Genomic DNA, 16,276 nt, shown 5'->3' with positions numbered 1-16,276 from the left:
CTGAAGAGGCAAATCTTGACAGTGATTCTGCCACATGCTGCATATTGTGTATTCTTGCTATGTTTTTGGCTTTGGCTTCCGTTGCCAAGTCAGTGGTCAGAGTGGTGATCTATATCATCGTACTGGAGGTGTTACCGTCTTACCTTCTCATCAGATTCTTGGTGCGATAATCCATGATTGCGGACTTTGTCATGTTTTATGAGCAACCTTTAGGTTGACCTTCAGATGTCCTATTGATGTTAGCTGCTGTCTATCTCACCATGCAGAAAATCTGGCCAAGTCTGTAAGTAGACTCCTTCCATATTTACAGGAAGGCAAAATTCAACAGCCTGGAGAAGACTATGTCTGAGTGATGGATAGGAAAGAGCATTATCTCATTCCTCACCTTTTATGAAACTGTTCATCCATCAAACTGTAAAAGGCATTGTATGCTGTCCTGGAAAAAGCAAACGAAACTCATGAACTTTGCAGGACAGCCCCTTTTCCTGAAGATGTTGAGTCCCCCTTTCTTGATACAACCTCACTGTATTCAGCATTGTGAAAGTAAGGTAGAGGTATATGCTGTTCTCTGTACTTCCACTCCTTAAGTGAGCTACAAGAGTAATTCTTCATAGATTCTTCTGGCATTAAAGTCACACTGAATATCAACCTACAATTATACAGAATTATACCCCTACTAAAGACTTTGCCTCTGATATTAAGGAGTGAGAGACCTCTGTCTGCAGCTTCCTCTGTCACTTTTTTTTGTTTCTGTAAACTGATGTCTTGCTAGACTTTTCTGTGATGGCATCTCGTAGTCTGAACTTAACTTCTTCCTGTCTTGATTGAGATAGTCAAAAGAACACACATTACTTGAGCTCAAGAAATCCTTGGACCATTTAGCAAAACATAAAGTATCTGCAAAAGATGAAATTCCAGCTGAACTACTCAGTCAACTATTGCCACACTTGTGATCATCTCTGTTCTTGTCTGAAAAGTATGTCCATTCCACAGAAGGTAAATGATATAAGGATCAGGTATTTTAAATATTAAAGTGGCTAAGCATAATTATAAATGGAATAATAGGTTGTAAGGAAGGAATTGCAATATTTGGGGTAATTTTAATCGTTTAGATTGGGTTGAGTCAAATTAGCAAAGATCCTGGCGAATACCTTCAAAGTGTATTCGTGACAACAGTTTCTTAGAACAGTGTGTTCTGAAACCAGAGAACAGGGCATTTTTTGACCTGGTAATAAATGATAATATAGTATTAGTTACTGACTTCAAATAAAGGTAAGAGTGATCAGTCAACAATGCTGACTTCCCTTAAATGAATAAATAAAATAGAATTTTACTTGCAATTTGAGGGGGAGAAGTGTGAGTCTTCAATAAACACAGTTCCTAGGTCCTGAAGGCAGTTGGATGACAAGGACTGCGAAAATAGTTTAAAAGGTAAAATGAACAAGATAGACTAGCCTGGCACAGACTCAGGGAAATATTTTATAGTAATTTTGAAGCAATTATTCCTTCAAAAAATAAGTAAGGATTCAGCAATTGTGACAAGTAAGGAGGGTAACGATGGTGTCAAATTGGAAAGTTGAAATGTTGCAAAGATTATTAGTAGCCCAGGGCATTACCAAAATCTTTAAAAAAAAAGCAAAGGATGATTAAAAACTGATTAAGAGGGAGACATTTGTGTGTGTGAGAAAATTGGCAGTAAACGCAAAACAGACAGTAACAGCTTTTACAAGTAATTAAACAGAAATGTACACAAAATGTGCCTTTGGTCCATTGGAGAGTGAGACTAGGGAATTACTGATGGGGAAACAAGGAAGTGAGAAAGACTTTGAATAAGTATTTTGTATCTGTTTTTGCAATAGAATGTGCAAAGAGCATCCTAATAGTAGTACAAAAGCAGGGAACAAAAGGAAAGGAAAACCAATCATTATCATCACAGAAAATGAACCAGGAAAACCATTGGGACGAAAGGCTGACAAACTCCCCCAGACATGAAGGCCTGCATCAAATTATCTCAAAAGAATCTGTTTCCATGCTATATGGATCTATGACTAAGTGGCTGCAGAAATAGTGGAGGTATAAATTTTAAAATTCCTTAGTTTCTGAAAAGATCCAAGCGGATTAGAAAAGCACAAATGTAACAATACTGTTGATTTTAGGGGTTTGTGATCACAGTTACCTAATGTAGGCCATTGACAATTTGTAAGTAATTTTATGATACTTCGATAAGTTTAATTCAAAGCAGTAGATTATGTAAAATATATTCTTAATTAAATAAATAACGTATATAACCATGACAATTGAGACTGATTCACTGATATCAGAGGACAAACGGCATAGAAGGTTTTAATCTTGTTAGCATCTTATGCTTTTTTGAAATCCAAATATGCCACATCTGTTGAATATTGGGGTCCCTTAAAAACTGAGTTTTCCTAGTATTCACTGTGTATTACAAGATTTAATTGCATCTTGCTGTCCAGCCAAGATGTAGGGAACTCTTCCTTTTGGCCTTCCTACTCTCCTTCTAGTCCATCTTCCATCTGCCTGGCGAAGACTACTTTGGGAGGTTTCCAAAATGAGAAGCTGTTGCTCGCAAGGTCTGCTTGATGAAATCCCCAAAAACAGAACACCCCCTGCCCTACCATATATTGTGTCATATTTCTAAGGGAGGTTATTTTCTGTTAATCAATTGTCTGAATCCTTTCGGACAATGACCATGGGACAACTATCAGTGACATTGGATAGATTGTTGTCTCTTTGCCCACCTTCATCTGAGGGTTAGTTTTCATTCCTTCTAAGAACAAAACCTTCTAACTTTTGAAAACAGTACACTGATTGTAGGGTGTATTTGGTGCCTGATAAGTGATGCTAGTTCACTGGGCATTGTGATCTGTATTTTTCCTAATTCTTAGTTTTCATATGTTGGAATTTTGGAAAGTATAATTACTGGTGTAATAGTAATAGCTTTTAAATTAAATCTTATGATACACAGTGAATACTGGAAAATTCAGTTTTTAAGGGACCCCAATATTCAACAGATGTGGCATATTTGGATTTCAAAAAAGCATAAGGTGCTACATAAAATATTGTACAAGATACGAGGTCATGGTGTTGGGGTGATTTTGAGTATGGATTGATTAGCTAACAATAGAGTTAGGGTTTTCAGGTTAGAGAATTGTAACAGTGCACTGATTCAAGGATCAATGGTGAGATCTGAACTGCTCATGAAAGGCATTTATGACTTGAATGAAAAGACTGATATCTCGTAGCCACATTTTCTGCTGTTATAAAGGTGAGTGAACAAGCAGTATACTAGGAGTTTGTCAACAAATATGCATTGGTTAAGTAAGTAGATAGCAATTGGCAGATGTAGGATAATGCAGGAAAATATATAGTTGTCAATTTTGGCTGGAAAAATAGGAAAGCAGAACCTGCTTTAAGTAGAATCACAGCACAAAAAGAAAGACTGCTGTCTCATGGCCAAGTCATCCAGTGCACTTTGCTACCCGGTTCCATAACTCTGTCTGTTCTTCCTTTTCAAATAATGATCCAGTATCCTTATGAATGCCTTGATTAAATCTTACACAACACCAGGTTATAGTCCAATAGGTTTAATTGGAAACACTAGCTTTCGGAGCTCCGCTCCTTCATCACGTGGTTGATGAGGGAGTGGAGCTCTGAAAGCTAGTGCTTCCAATTAAACCTGTTAGACTATAACCTAGTGTTGTGTGTTTTTTTTTAACTTTGTACGTCCCAGTCCAACGCGGCATCTCCAAACCTTGATTAAATCTGTCTTCATACTTTGAAGCATACTGTAAAACAATTCTGGAACTCCTCCCTCTTGACATTGAGTAAAAGAGCTGAGGCCACTGACATTTTAGCATCACTGATGTTTGTATTTTTCCCTATGTTGACTTGCATTTGTAACTTAGAATTGAGTTGAATTAGCTTTGTGACATGTACCCAAATGAATACAGTGAAAAGTTTACAGTTGCTGAGTTAGGTACAGATACTTAAGATCAAATTTTTATGAAACAAAAAAATGTTGTGAAACTTGAAAGGGTTCAGAAAAGATTTACGAAAATGTTGCCAAATTTGGAGGGTTTGAGCAATAGGGAGAGGCTGAATAGGCAGGAGCTGTTTTCCCTGGAGTGTTGGTGGCTGGGGGGTGATCTTAGACATTTATAGAATCATGGGCGTGGATAGGATAAATTGACAAGGTCATTTCCTGGGGTGGCAGACGTCCAGAGCAAGAGGGCATAGATTTGGGGTGAGAGGGGAAAGATTTAAAAGGAACCTAAGGGGCAACCATTTCACGCAGAGGGTGGTGAATGAGCTGCCAGAGGAAGCGGTGGTGGCTGGTAACATTACAGCATTTTAAAAGGCATCTGGATGGATATGTGAATAGGAAGAATCCAGAGGGATATGGGACTAGATTTATGTAAGATATCTGATTGGCATGGACAAGTTGAACCAAAGGGTCTGTTTCCATGTTGTACAGCTCTACAAATAGTCCAGCAATTTAAGTCCTAAAAATAAATATTAAAAATAAAGAAGTAAGAAGTTCAGAATATCATACTTTCTGACCTACTTGTTGCCGGCACCTAGCCTTAAGGAAGATGTCCACCACCTTGCCGCTGCCTGTACTGGACCAACAACATAGGGGTCACCCCACTTTAGATTAGATTAGATTAGATTTCCTACGGCGTGGAAACAGGCCCTTCTGTCCAACAAGTCCACGCTGACCCTCCGAAGAGAATCCTACCCAGACTCATTTCCCTGCATATCCCCCTGACTAATGCACCTAACACTGGCAATTTACCTGACCTGCACATCTTTTGGAATGTGGGAGGAAACCCACACAGACGTGGGGAGAATGTGAAAACTCCATGCAGACAGTTAGCCAAGGCGGGAATTGAACCTGGGTTCCTGATGTTGTGAGGCAGCAGTGCTAACCACTGAGCCATCGTGCCACCCTTTAGGCACCATTGCTGCAGGGCCCACTTTGCTGAAGCTGTTGAACCCAGAGTCTCTGCCTCTGCGGCCAGACCAGGCCAAGCTGTCGCTGGGTCACATGATTTGCTTGAGCTGCTGGTGTTGCCATCTTAGAGAGTCTGCTGATGTTGGTGGCACTGTCTCTGATTGGTGGAGGAATTTGCTGTTACTAGCCTTGGACCCTGGAAGAATGACCTTGATGCTGTAGGCCAAATATTTTAGGAGAATGCACAAGTTGTCGCCATGTCCTATTGCTGGGAGAATGTCCTTCCTGCTGCTTCCTATCACTGGAGAAGTCACTTATGCCACTCCACGTGTGCTGCCCTGCCGGTGCTGCCAACCAAACTACCATAGAAAGAAGGAAAAAAAATCAAAAGAAAAAGGAAAAGCAAAAGAAAAAAACAGAGAGGCAAAAGTGAAACAAAGAAGGAAAGCAGATGGGAGTGGATGACCCCTGGGGAAGAGTCCACATGCAGCCCTGATCCTCGATCACTATCTTGCACTGGAAGCATCATCTAGTTCATATTTCTGCTCAATGACAGTAGGTCATTTGCTTGAGAAATACTTTTCAAGCACTGCTGGCTGATTATATTGATCAAAATTCCTCCTTTCTGTAGTGTACCCTTGAACTTGTAAAGTTTGTTGCCAAGTGTGGGGTCCAACGTCTTCAGACGTAGTAGGTCTGGGACTTCTGCTTGATCAACACTTCACAAATGTTAATGTTGAAATTTGATGAAGGAACAAAGCAGTTCATTGGGAAAACAGAGAAAGAACAGCAATGTGTATTGAAAATAGAGTTTTATGGAGAAAACTGAAGAAAATAATGCAGAAGATTGACAGTTTTTTGTGTCAAATGATTAATGCTTCAGTTGTCTCTCTATCACTACTCGTTGAGGTAGTGTTTCTTCAGTGAATGTGATCCAATTTTAATATGGTATGGAGTAACTTTAAAAATTGTAAACTGTGTTAATATGAGAGACAATTTTTTTTACTTGTAGTGTTCAATTTTGAAAATACTGATTATTGCCGCCTTTTTCTCTTTTCAGCATTCTATGCATTTGTGCTGTGTGCTGCTGCATTAGGTGCTGCCTTGTACAATGAGGTGAACCTGAGTTACATTTACAGCAACCTGTTGCAGCTTGCAATCTCTGCAATGGTGTTTTCAGTTGTCCTGAGTATTTACCTGTATGTGCGCTCCTGGCGTGTTCCTGCAGATGAGATAGCAGAAGGAGGAAATTCTGGTAAGTGTCTATTAATAAAGTGAACAAAGGTTACGTATAGCAATTCTAATTGTATTTCATTGCCCTTTCATTCTTTTTATTTTCAGATACTTTGCCAGCTACCTTTTTAAGTGACACAAAAGCAAAGTACTATTAATGCTATAAATAATTATCTGGCATGGTTTGTGGAGTGACTGAGATTTGATAATGGGTCATTAAGCTGAAATGTTAATTGTGTCTCCACATATGTTGACAGACCTTGTGATTTTCTAACATTTTCAGTTTTTTTGTAATGTTAATTGCCATTTTATTAGCCACTTATAGCAAGCCATTCAATGTTCTCATGACTCTGCATAGAAATTGTTTTATTTTACTTTTAAATAGCCTAGCTGTAGTTTTATGGTCATGCTGTCTTCTGGGTTCTCCGATGGATTTCCATTTTACCCCATTACAATCTTGAACAGAAGTCTAGCTGTAGGCAATTCAGCCCCTTCAGACTGCTCCGCCATGTTACAAGGGAAAGGAAACAGTAAGGCGAAGGAGACACTATTAGGAGTGGTGTATAGACCCTCAAACAATAGCCACACTGTAAGAAATTATATAAATTGACAAATAATGTGTATGTAAAAGAATATTGCAATTAGCATGGGTGACTTAATATTGATTTGGCCAATTAAGTTGGAAAGAGTAACTGCAACAACAAATTCATAGAGACCATTAGGTTTGGCTTCCTAGAGTAATATATTATGGAGCCGACAAGTGAGCAGGCCAGCCTTGGTCAAGTAATGGGTAATGAGGCGGGTTTAATAAATGATTTTTTAAAAAAAAAAATCCTCTAGGATGCACTGAGCAATACATGGTAGAATTTAACATTGTTTGGATGTGAGAAACCTGGGTCGGAAACACCTGTGTTTAACGAAAAGGAATTACAATGAAATGGGGACTGAATTAGCTAACAAAAACAGAAGTTGCCAGAAAAGCTCAGCAGGTCTGGCAGTAACTGTGAAGAGAAATCAGAGTGAACATTTTGGGTCCGGTGACTGTTCCTCAGAACTGTTCTGGGGAAGAGTTACCGGACCCAAAATGTTAACTGTGGTTTCACAGATGCTGCCAGACCTGTTGAGCTTTTCTAGCACCTTCTGTTTTTGTTTCTGATTGACAGCATTTGCAGTTCTTTTGGTTTTTATATAGAATTAGCTAAAGTGGACTGGGCAGGTAGATTAGCAGGAAGGACAGTAAATAAGCATTGGTAGACATTTAAGGAGGTAATTCATAATGTTAAGCAAAAATATATCCCATTTAAGGAGGAAAGATCCTAAGAAAGAGAAAAAACAACTGTGGCTAACCAAGGAAGTTTAAGGAGAGCATTAAACTGAAATAAAAAATATACAAGTAAACAAACGTCAGTGATAGCCCTAAAGACTGGGATAACTTAAGAATCTAGCAAAGGAAGACTTAAAAAAGATGAAAAGAAAGCAAATTAGTAAAGAATATAAAAACTGATTAATAAGAGTTCTAAATGTATAAAAAGGAAGAGGAAAGTGAAAATGAACATCGGTTCCTTAGAAAATGAACCTGGGGAGATAGTCATGACCGAGGACCTAGAAAGATATTTTGCATCAGTCTTTACAGTGGAATATACCTCTAATGTCCCATTTATACTAACATATATGGGGGATGGAATAAAGTCTCAGCATGAGAGAAGTAGTATTAGACAAACCAATGGGGCCAAAGGCAGATTAATTGCCTGGCACTGATGGCTTTCATCCTAGGATCCTAAAAGACGCAACTACAGGGATGGTGAATGCATTGCTTGTAATTTTCTAGAAGGCCCTTGGGCTCTGAAGAAATACTGGAGGATTGGAAGACTGTCAATGTGACACCCCAAAACAACAAGGGACAGAGTCAAAGAGCTGTTAACCTAGATCGATTAGCATAACATCAATCGTTTGGAATCAGTTATTTGAGGAATTGATAGGACATTTGGAAAACCATAATCTAATTGAGTAGAGTTAGCATGGCTTCATGAAAGTGAAATTGTCTGACTTAATTTGAGAGTTTTTAAGGGAAAATCCTATCCAGAATGGATAGTGGGGAACCAGTAGAAGTGTTGTATTTTGATTTTGCAGAAGGTATTCGACAAGGTTCCTAAACTTGATTGAGATTTTTTAAGAGGCGGCAGAAGGTAGACAAAGGCAAAGTGACAGACATTGCCTATATGGATTTCAATAAGGCGCTTGATGAGGTACCACATGGTAAATTGGTTAGCAAGGTGAGATCATGTCGAATCCAGGGGGAAGCTAGCCAATTGGTTACAAATTTAGCTTGAAGGTGGTAAAGGGTTATTTTTCAGGCTGGAGGCCTATGACCAGTGGTGTGCCATAAGGATCAGTGCTGAGTCTACTATTTTTCTTCATTTATATAAATGATTTAGATGTGAATAGAGGAAGTATGTTTAGTAAGTTTGTAGACGATACCAAAATTGGTGGTGTAATGGACAGTAAAGAAGGTTATTGGAGTACAGTGGGATCTTGATCAGATGTCGAGAGTGTGTTGCTGGGAAAACGCAGCAGTTCAGGCAGCATCTGAGGAGCAGGAGAATCTATGTTTGGGCTTGTGCCCAAAACATCGATTCTCCTGCTCCTCAGATGCTGCCTGAACTGTTGTGCTTTCCCAACAACTCACTTTCTCAACTCTGATCTCCAGCATCTACAGTCTTCACTTTCTCCTGATCTTGATCAGATGGGCCAGTCAGCTGAATGGCAGATGGAATTTAATTTAGATAAATGTGAGGTTTTGCATTTTGTAAGCAGTGGGAATCCCTCTCCCACTGCAACTCCCAGGTTATTTCCTCTGCCCTGAAGCTCTTTCCTCATTTCTCCTTCCCCCACCTCACCCCAGTTCCAAACTTCCAGCTCAGCACTGTCCCCATGACTTGTCCTACCTGCCTATCTTCTTTTCTACCTATCCACTCCACCCTCCTCCCTGACCTATCACCTTCATCCCCTCCCCCACTCACCTATTGTACTCTATGCGACTTTCTCCCCACCCCCACCCTCCTCTCATTTATCTCTCCACCCTTCAGGCACTCTGCCTGTATTCCTGATGAAGGGCTTTTGCCCGAAACGTCAATTTTACTGCTCCTCGGATGCTGCCTGAACTGCTGTGCTTTTCCAGCACCACTAATCCAGAAGCAAATCCGAATAGGACTTGGACTGTTAAATGGTAAGGCCTTGGGGTGTGTTGCTGAACAAAGACCTCAGGGGTGCAGGTGCATTGTTCCTTGAAGTTGGAGTCGTAAGTAGACAGGGTGGTGAAGAAGGTGTTTGCACACTTTACTTTATTGATCAGTGCATTCAGTATAGGAGTTGGGACATCATGTTACTGCTGTACAGGATGCTGATGAGCCACTTTTAAAATACTGCATTCAGTTCTGGCCTCTCTGCTTTAGGAAAGACGTTAAACTTGAAAAAGTTCAGAAAAGTCAGGAAGGGGAGCAAATGACAGGCAGGGCGGGAAGGAACAAAGCAGAGAACAAGATAACTCTGATAAATTAAACTGCATTTACTTCAATGCAAGAGGCTTAACAGGGAAGTCAGATGAACTCAGGGCATGGTTAGGAACATGGTACTGGGATATCACAGCAATTACAGAAACATGGCTCAGGAATGGACAGGACTGGCAGCTTAATGTTCTAGGATACAGATGCTGTCGGAAGGATAGAAAAGGGGGGCAAGAGAGGAGGGGGAGTATATTTTTGAAAAGGGATAGCATTACTGCTGTACTTAAGATATTACTGGGAATATATCCAGGGAAGATATTGGGGTGGAACTGAGAAATAAGAAGATGATGATCACCTTATTTGGATTGTATTATAGATCCCCTAATTGTCAGCAGGAAATTTAGAAACAAACGTATAAGGAAATTTGAGTAAGAATCCATAAGAATAATACGGTGGTTCTGGTCAGGGATTTTAACTTTCCAAACACAGACTGGGACTGCCATAGTGTTAAGGGTTTAGATGGAGAGGAATTTAAGTATGTACAAGAAATTTTTCTGATTCATTTGGAAGATGTTCCTACTCGAGACGGTGCAAAACATGACCTCCTCTTGGAAAATAAGGCAGGGTAGGTGACTGAGCTGTCAGTAGGGGAGCACTTGGGAGCTAGCGACCATAATTCTAGTGGTTTTAAAATAGTGATGGAAAAGGATAAACCAGATCTAAAAGTTCTAAATTGGAGGAAGATTAATTTTGACATTATTAGGCAAGAAGTTTCAAAAGCCAATTGGGGGCAGATTTTCGCAGGTAAAGGGACAGCTGAAAAATGGGAACCCTTCAGAAATGAGATAACAAGAATACAAAGACAGTATATTCCTAAGTATGTAAATTAGCTTGCTGAGCTGGAAGGTTTGTTTTCAGACATTTTGTCAACATGACTAGGTAGCATCATCAGTGAAGGTCTCCAGTGAAGTGCTGGTGGTATGTCCTGCCTGTCTTTTTATAAGTCTTGGTTTCTAACATCAACAATATCCTGACAGGCGTAAAATTCACAAAAGAGAAGAACAACAACAGACTCCCATTCCTAGACATGACAGTTGAACATATAGTAAACAGCTTCAAATCAGTGTCTACAGAAAAACAACTTGACTTCAGAAGCAATCATCCCAACACCCACAAACGGAGCAGGACCAAGACATTATTTCAACGAGCTTCATCACACTGCAGCACCCAAAAACTACAAACAGCAGAAGAAAAATATCTATACAACGGTTTTCAAGAAAAAGGGTACCCAATAAACACTATATCTGCCAATTCCTCAAAAACGATACCCAACGAGTAGATACAATACAACCAAAACCTATAGCCACATTACCTTACATCAAGGACCTATCAGAAATGACTTCCAGACTACTTGGGCCCCTTGGCATCATGGTAGCCCACAAAACTTCCAACACACTTAAACAGCAACTAATGAGCCTAAAGGTTCCATTAGATACCGCCAGCAAAACTAACATCATTTACAAGACACCATGCAAGAACCATTAAAAAAAAAACTACACCAGACAAGCAGGACTCATGCCACCACAATATATGAATATAATCTAGCCACCAAAAGAGACTACCTACTGTCACTAGTTTCCATGCACACAGACAAAGAAGGACACCACTTTGACTGGGACAACTCTCACACATCCTAGGACAAGCACAATGAAAACAGATGCGAGAGGCATGGTATTCTAACCAGAACTCCATCAATAAACACACCAACTTAGATCCCATCTACCTTCTCTTGGGGGAAAAAAACCGGAAATGACATCACCCACTCGAAGAAACCAAAACCTATAAATAGAGAGGCTGGACATACCACCAGCGCTTCACCGGAGATTCTCACTGATGTTATCTAGTTATGGTGACAAAACGTCTGAAAACAAATCTTCCAGCTCAGCAAGCTAACCTGATACTTCCCGTCAACCTGAGCTGTTAATCGCAAACAACCTGTTACAGTGAAAGGTAAGGCTGGTAGGTGTATGGAATGGTGGATGATGAGAGAAATTGCGGTTTTGGTTAACAAAAGGAAGGAAGCACGTGTCAGGTGTAGACAGGAGAGATTGAGTGAATCCTTGGAGTATAAAGGCAGTCGGGGTATACTTAAGAGGGAAATCGGGAGGGCAAAAAGGGGACGTGAGATAGCTTTGGCAAATAGGATTAAGGAGAATCCAAAGGATTTTGATAGTTATCCTTTTGTCCTTTAATGTATCTAGGGAGAGAATAGGGCCCCTCAAAGATAGGCAAAGCATCTTATATATGGAGCCGCAGGAGATGGTGGAGATACTAAATGAGTATTTTGCGTCTGTATTTACTGTGGCGAAGGACATGGAAGATACAGAATGCAGGGAAATAGATGGTGACATCTTGAAAAATGTCCATATTACTGAGGAGGTGGTTCTGGATGTCTTGAAATGTATAAAAGTGGATAAATCCCCAGGACCTGATCAAGTGCACCCCAGTAAGCTAGGGAAGTGATTGCTGTGCCTCTTGTATTATCTATAGTCACACGTGAGGTGCCGGAAGACTGGAGGTTGGCTAACGTGGTGCAACTATTTGAGAAAGATGGTAAGGAAAAGCCAGGGAACGCTAGACCAGTGAGCCTGATGTCAGTGGTGGGCAAGTTGTTGGAGGGAATCCTGAGGGACAGGATTTACGTATACTTGGAAAGGCAAGGACCGATTAGGGATAGTCAGTATGGCTTTGTACGTGGGAAATCATGTCTCATGAACTTGATTGAGTTTTTTTTTTGAAGAAGTAACAAAGAGGATTGATGAGGGCAGAGCAGTGGACATGATATATGTGGACTTCAGTAAGGTGTTTGGCAATGTTCCTAATGGGAGGCTGGTTAGTAAGATTAGATCGCATGAAATGTAGGGAGAACTATCGAGAGAGTGGGACCAATCTTAAATGAGGAATCAAGTGGGCTAAAAGGGGACATGAAATAACTTTAATGAGCAGCATTAAGAAGAACCCCAACTCTTTTATTTATATATACATTCAAGAGAGTAACTAGAGAAAGGGTTGGTCCACGAAAGGATAAGGAAGGAAGGTTGTGTGACGAACCTGAGAAAATGGGTGAGATTCTCGATGATCACTTTGTATCAGTGCTCACTAAGGAGAGGGACATGATGAATGTTGAGATTAGAGATAGAAATTTGTTTACTCAGGAACACGTTGACATAAGGAGGCAGAATGTGTTGGGTTGGCTAAAGGATATTAAGCTGGACAAATTCCCAGGACCTGATGGGATCTATCTCAGGTTGCTGAAGGAGACGAGAGAGAAAATAACTGGGGCCCTGACAGGTATCTTTGTAGCATCCTTAAACACCAGGTAAAGCGCTAGAGGACTGGAGAGTTGCTAATGTTGTCTCCCTGTTCAAAAAGGGTAGTAGGGATATTCCGGGCAACTACAGACCAGTGAGCCTGACGCCAGTGGTGGGAAAGTTGCTGGAGAAGGTATTGAGTGATAGGATCTATCTTAATTTGTAGGAGAATGGGCTTACCAGTAATAGGCAACATGGTTTTATGCGGGGGAGATTGTGCCTTACTGACTATAGAATTCTTTGAGAAAGTGACTGAGTTGATTGATTGAAAGAAGGATTGTAGATGTCATATAAGTGGACTTTAGTAAGGCATTTTGATAAGGTTTCCCATGGTAAACTAATGGAGAAAGTGAAGTCACATGGTGTGCAGGGTGTTCTAAGTAGGTGTATAAAGAACTGGTTGAGCAACAGAAGACAGAGGGTAGTAGTTGAAAGGTGTTTCCCAAAGTGGAGAAAGGTGACCATTCTCCATTTCTGTATTCTCCAAAGTGGTGTTCCATAGGGATTATTGCTGGGTCTACTCTTGTTTGTAACATACATAAATGATCTGGAAGAGGGCATTGGTGGTCTGATCAGTACAGTTGCAGATGACATGAAGATTGTTGGAGCAGCAGAAAGCATAGGGGACTGTCAAAAGAATACAGGACAATATAGATAGACTGGAGAATTGGGCGGAGAAGTGGCAGATTGAGTTCAATCTGGGCAAATGTGAGGTGATGCATTTTGGAAGGTCTAATTCTAGAGCAAACTATACTGTAAACAGAAGAGCTTTGGGAAAATTTGATGAGCAGAGAGATCTGGGAGTTCAGGTCCATTGTACCCTGAAGGTGGCTGCACCGGTAGATAGAGTGCTCAAGAAGGCATATGGCATGCTTGCCTTCATTGGACAGGGTATTGAATGTGAGCTGGCAGATCTTGTTAAAATTGTACAAGACTTTGGTTTGGCCACATGTACAGTTCTGGTTGCCACATTACCAAAAGGATGTGGAAGCTTTGGAGAGGGTGCAGAGAAGGTTTACGAGGATGTTGCCTGGTATGGAAGATGCTAGTTATGAAGAGAGATTGAGTAGGTTAGGATTGTTTTCATTAGGGAAAGAAAAGAAGATTGAGGGGGGAGACCTGATTGAGGTTTACAAAACCATGAAAGGTATAGACAGGGTGGATAGAGAGAAGTTTTTTTTTTCTCAGGTGAAGGATTCAATAATGAGAGGACAGGCGTTAAAGATGCGAGGAGAAAGGTTTAAGGGGGATACACGTGGAAAGTACTTTACATAGAGGGTGTAGGTGCTTGAAACGCGTTGCCAGCAGAGGTAGTAGAGGCAGGCATGGTAGATTCATTTAAGGTGTGTCGGGACAGATGTATGAGTAGGTGGGGAGCAGAGGGATACAGATCCTTAGGAATTGGGCGATAGGTTTAAACAGTGGATTTGGATTGGCTTAGGCTTGGAGGGCTGAAGGACCTGTTCCTGGGGTGTAAATGTTCTTCTTCTAGCCATTTGGGCACAGAACTGACTCAAAGGTGGTGGTGGAGAGTTGTGTTTCAGAGTTGGAGGCCTGTGAGGTTTGGTGTTGGGTCCACTGCTTTTTGTCATTTATGTCGGTGATTTGATGTGATCATGGGTATAGATAGTAAGTTTGCAGATGACACCAAAATTGGAGGTGGAGTGGACAGCAAAAAAGGTTATCTCCGAGTACAATGGGATCTTGATCAGATGAGTCAATGGGCTGAGGAGTGGCAGATGGAGTTTAATTCAGATAAATATGAGGTGCTGCAATTTAGAAAGGCAAATCAGGGCAGGTCTTTTACACTTGATGGTAAGGTCCTGGGGAGTGTTGCTGAACAAAGAGAGTGCAGGTTCACAGTTGCTTGAAAGTAGAGTTGCAGGTAGATAGGTTAGTGAAAAAGGTGTTTGGTATGCTTTTCTTTATTGGTCAGACCATTTGAGTAGAGGGGTAGGCAGGTCATGTTGTGGCCATATAGGCCATTGGTTAGACTACTTTTGAAATACTGCATGCAGTTCTGGTCTCCTACCTATTGGAAGGATGTTGTGAAACTTAAAAGGGTTCAGAAAAGATTTACAAGAATGTTGCCAGGGTTGGAGGATTTGAGCTATAGGGAGAGGTTGAACAGGCTAGGGCTGTTTTCCTTGGAGCGTCGGAGGCTGAGGGGTGACCCAATAGAGGTTTATAAAATTGAGTGGCATGGATAGGATAGGTAGACACTTTTGTTTTACTGGGGTGGGGAAGTCCAGAACTAGGGTAGATTTAGGGTGAGAGGGGAAAGATATATAAAAAGGACCTAAGGGGCAACATTTTCATGCAGAGGGTGAAGCGTGTATGGAATGAGCTGCCAGAGGAAGTGGTGGAGGCTGGAATAATGACAGCATTTAAACAGCATCTGGATGGGTATATGAATAGGAAGGGTTTAGAAGAATATGGGCCAAGTGCTTGCATAAGGGACTAGATTAGGTTAGAATATCTGGTCGGCAAGGATGAGTTGGACTGAAGGGTCGGTTTCTTTCCTGTATATATCTATGACTCTAAAATATTTAGAAGAATGTTGCTGGGATTGGAAGGTTTGACCTAATAGGGAGAGGTTAAATAGGCTGGGACCTTTTTTCCCTGGAGTGTCAGAGGCTGAGGGGTGACCTTTGAGAGATTTGTAAAATCATAAGGGGCATGGAGAGGGCGAATGGATAAGGTAATTTTCCAAGGTAGGGGAGCCTAAAACTAGTGGGCGTAAGTTTAAGGTGTGAGGGGAAAGATATAAAAGGGGCAAGTTTTTCATGCAGAGGGTGTTGCGTGTATGGAATGAGCTGCCAGAGGAGGTTGTGGAAGCAGCTACAATTACTGCATTTAAAAGATATCAGGATGAGTTTCTGAATAAGATTGCTTTAGAGGAATATAGCCCAAATATGGGCAGCACAGTGGCTCTGGTGAGCACTGCTGCCTCACGGCAACAGAGTTGAAAATGTGTTGCTGGTTAAAGCACAGCAGGTTAGGCAGCATCCAAGGAATAGGAAATTCGACGTTTCAGGCATAAGCCCTTCATCAGCCCTTCACAGCAACAGAGACCCAGTTTGATTCCACCCTCTGGTCACTGTCTGTCTGTGTGGAGAGATTAATCCCACGGAAAAAGAAGCATGGTACAGGAAGGATGAGGAAACCGTGGCTGACTAGGGAGGTCAGGG

General features: G+C 41.0%; 1 protein-coding gene across 2 annotated transcripts in view; it reads left to right on the top strand.

Moving 5' to 3' along the window:
- Window positions 1-16,276, top strand: part of lbr (lamin B receptor) — a 90,026-nt gene that overhangs the window by 45,625 nt on the left and 28,125 nt on the right. For both annotated transcript variants that reach the window (XM_060847977.1, XM_060847966.1), the window contains exon 8: window positions 6,039-6,233. In XM_060847977.1, coding sequence (XP_060703960.1) covers window positions 6,039-6,233 — 195 coding nt within the window. The remainder of the gene's footprint in view (window positions 1-6,038; window positions 6,234-16,276) is intronic.

Source organism: Hemiscyllium ocellatum, chromosome 3, assembly GCF_020745735.1.
Source record: "Hemiscyllium ocellatum isolate sHemOce1 chromosome 3, sHemOce1.pat.X.cur, whole genome shotgun sequence".
NCBI lineage: Eukaryota > Metazoa > Chordata > Chondrichthyes > Orectolobiformes > Hemiscylliidae > Hemiscyllium > Hemiscyllium ocellatum.
This window is presented reverse-complemented; position numbering and strand designations above follow the sequence as displayed.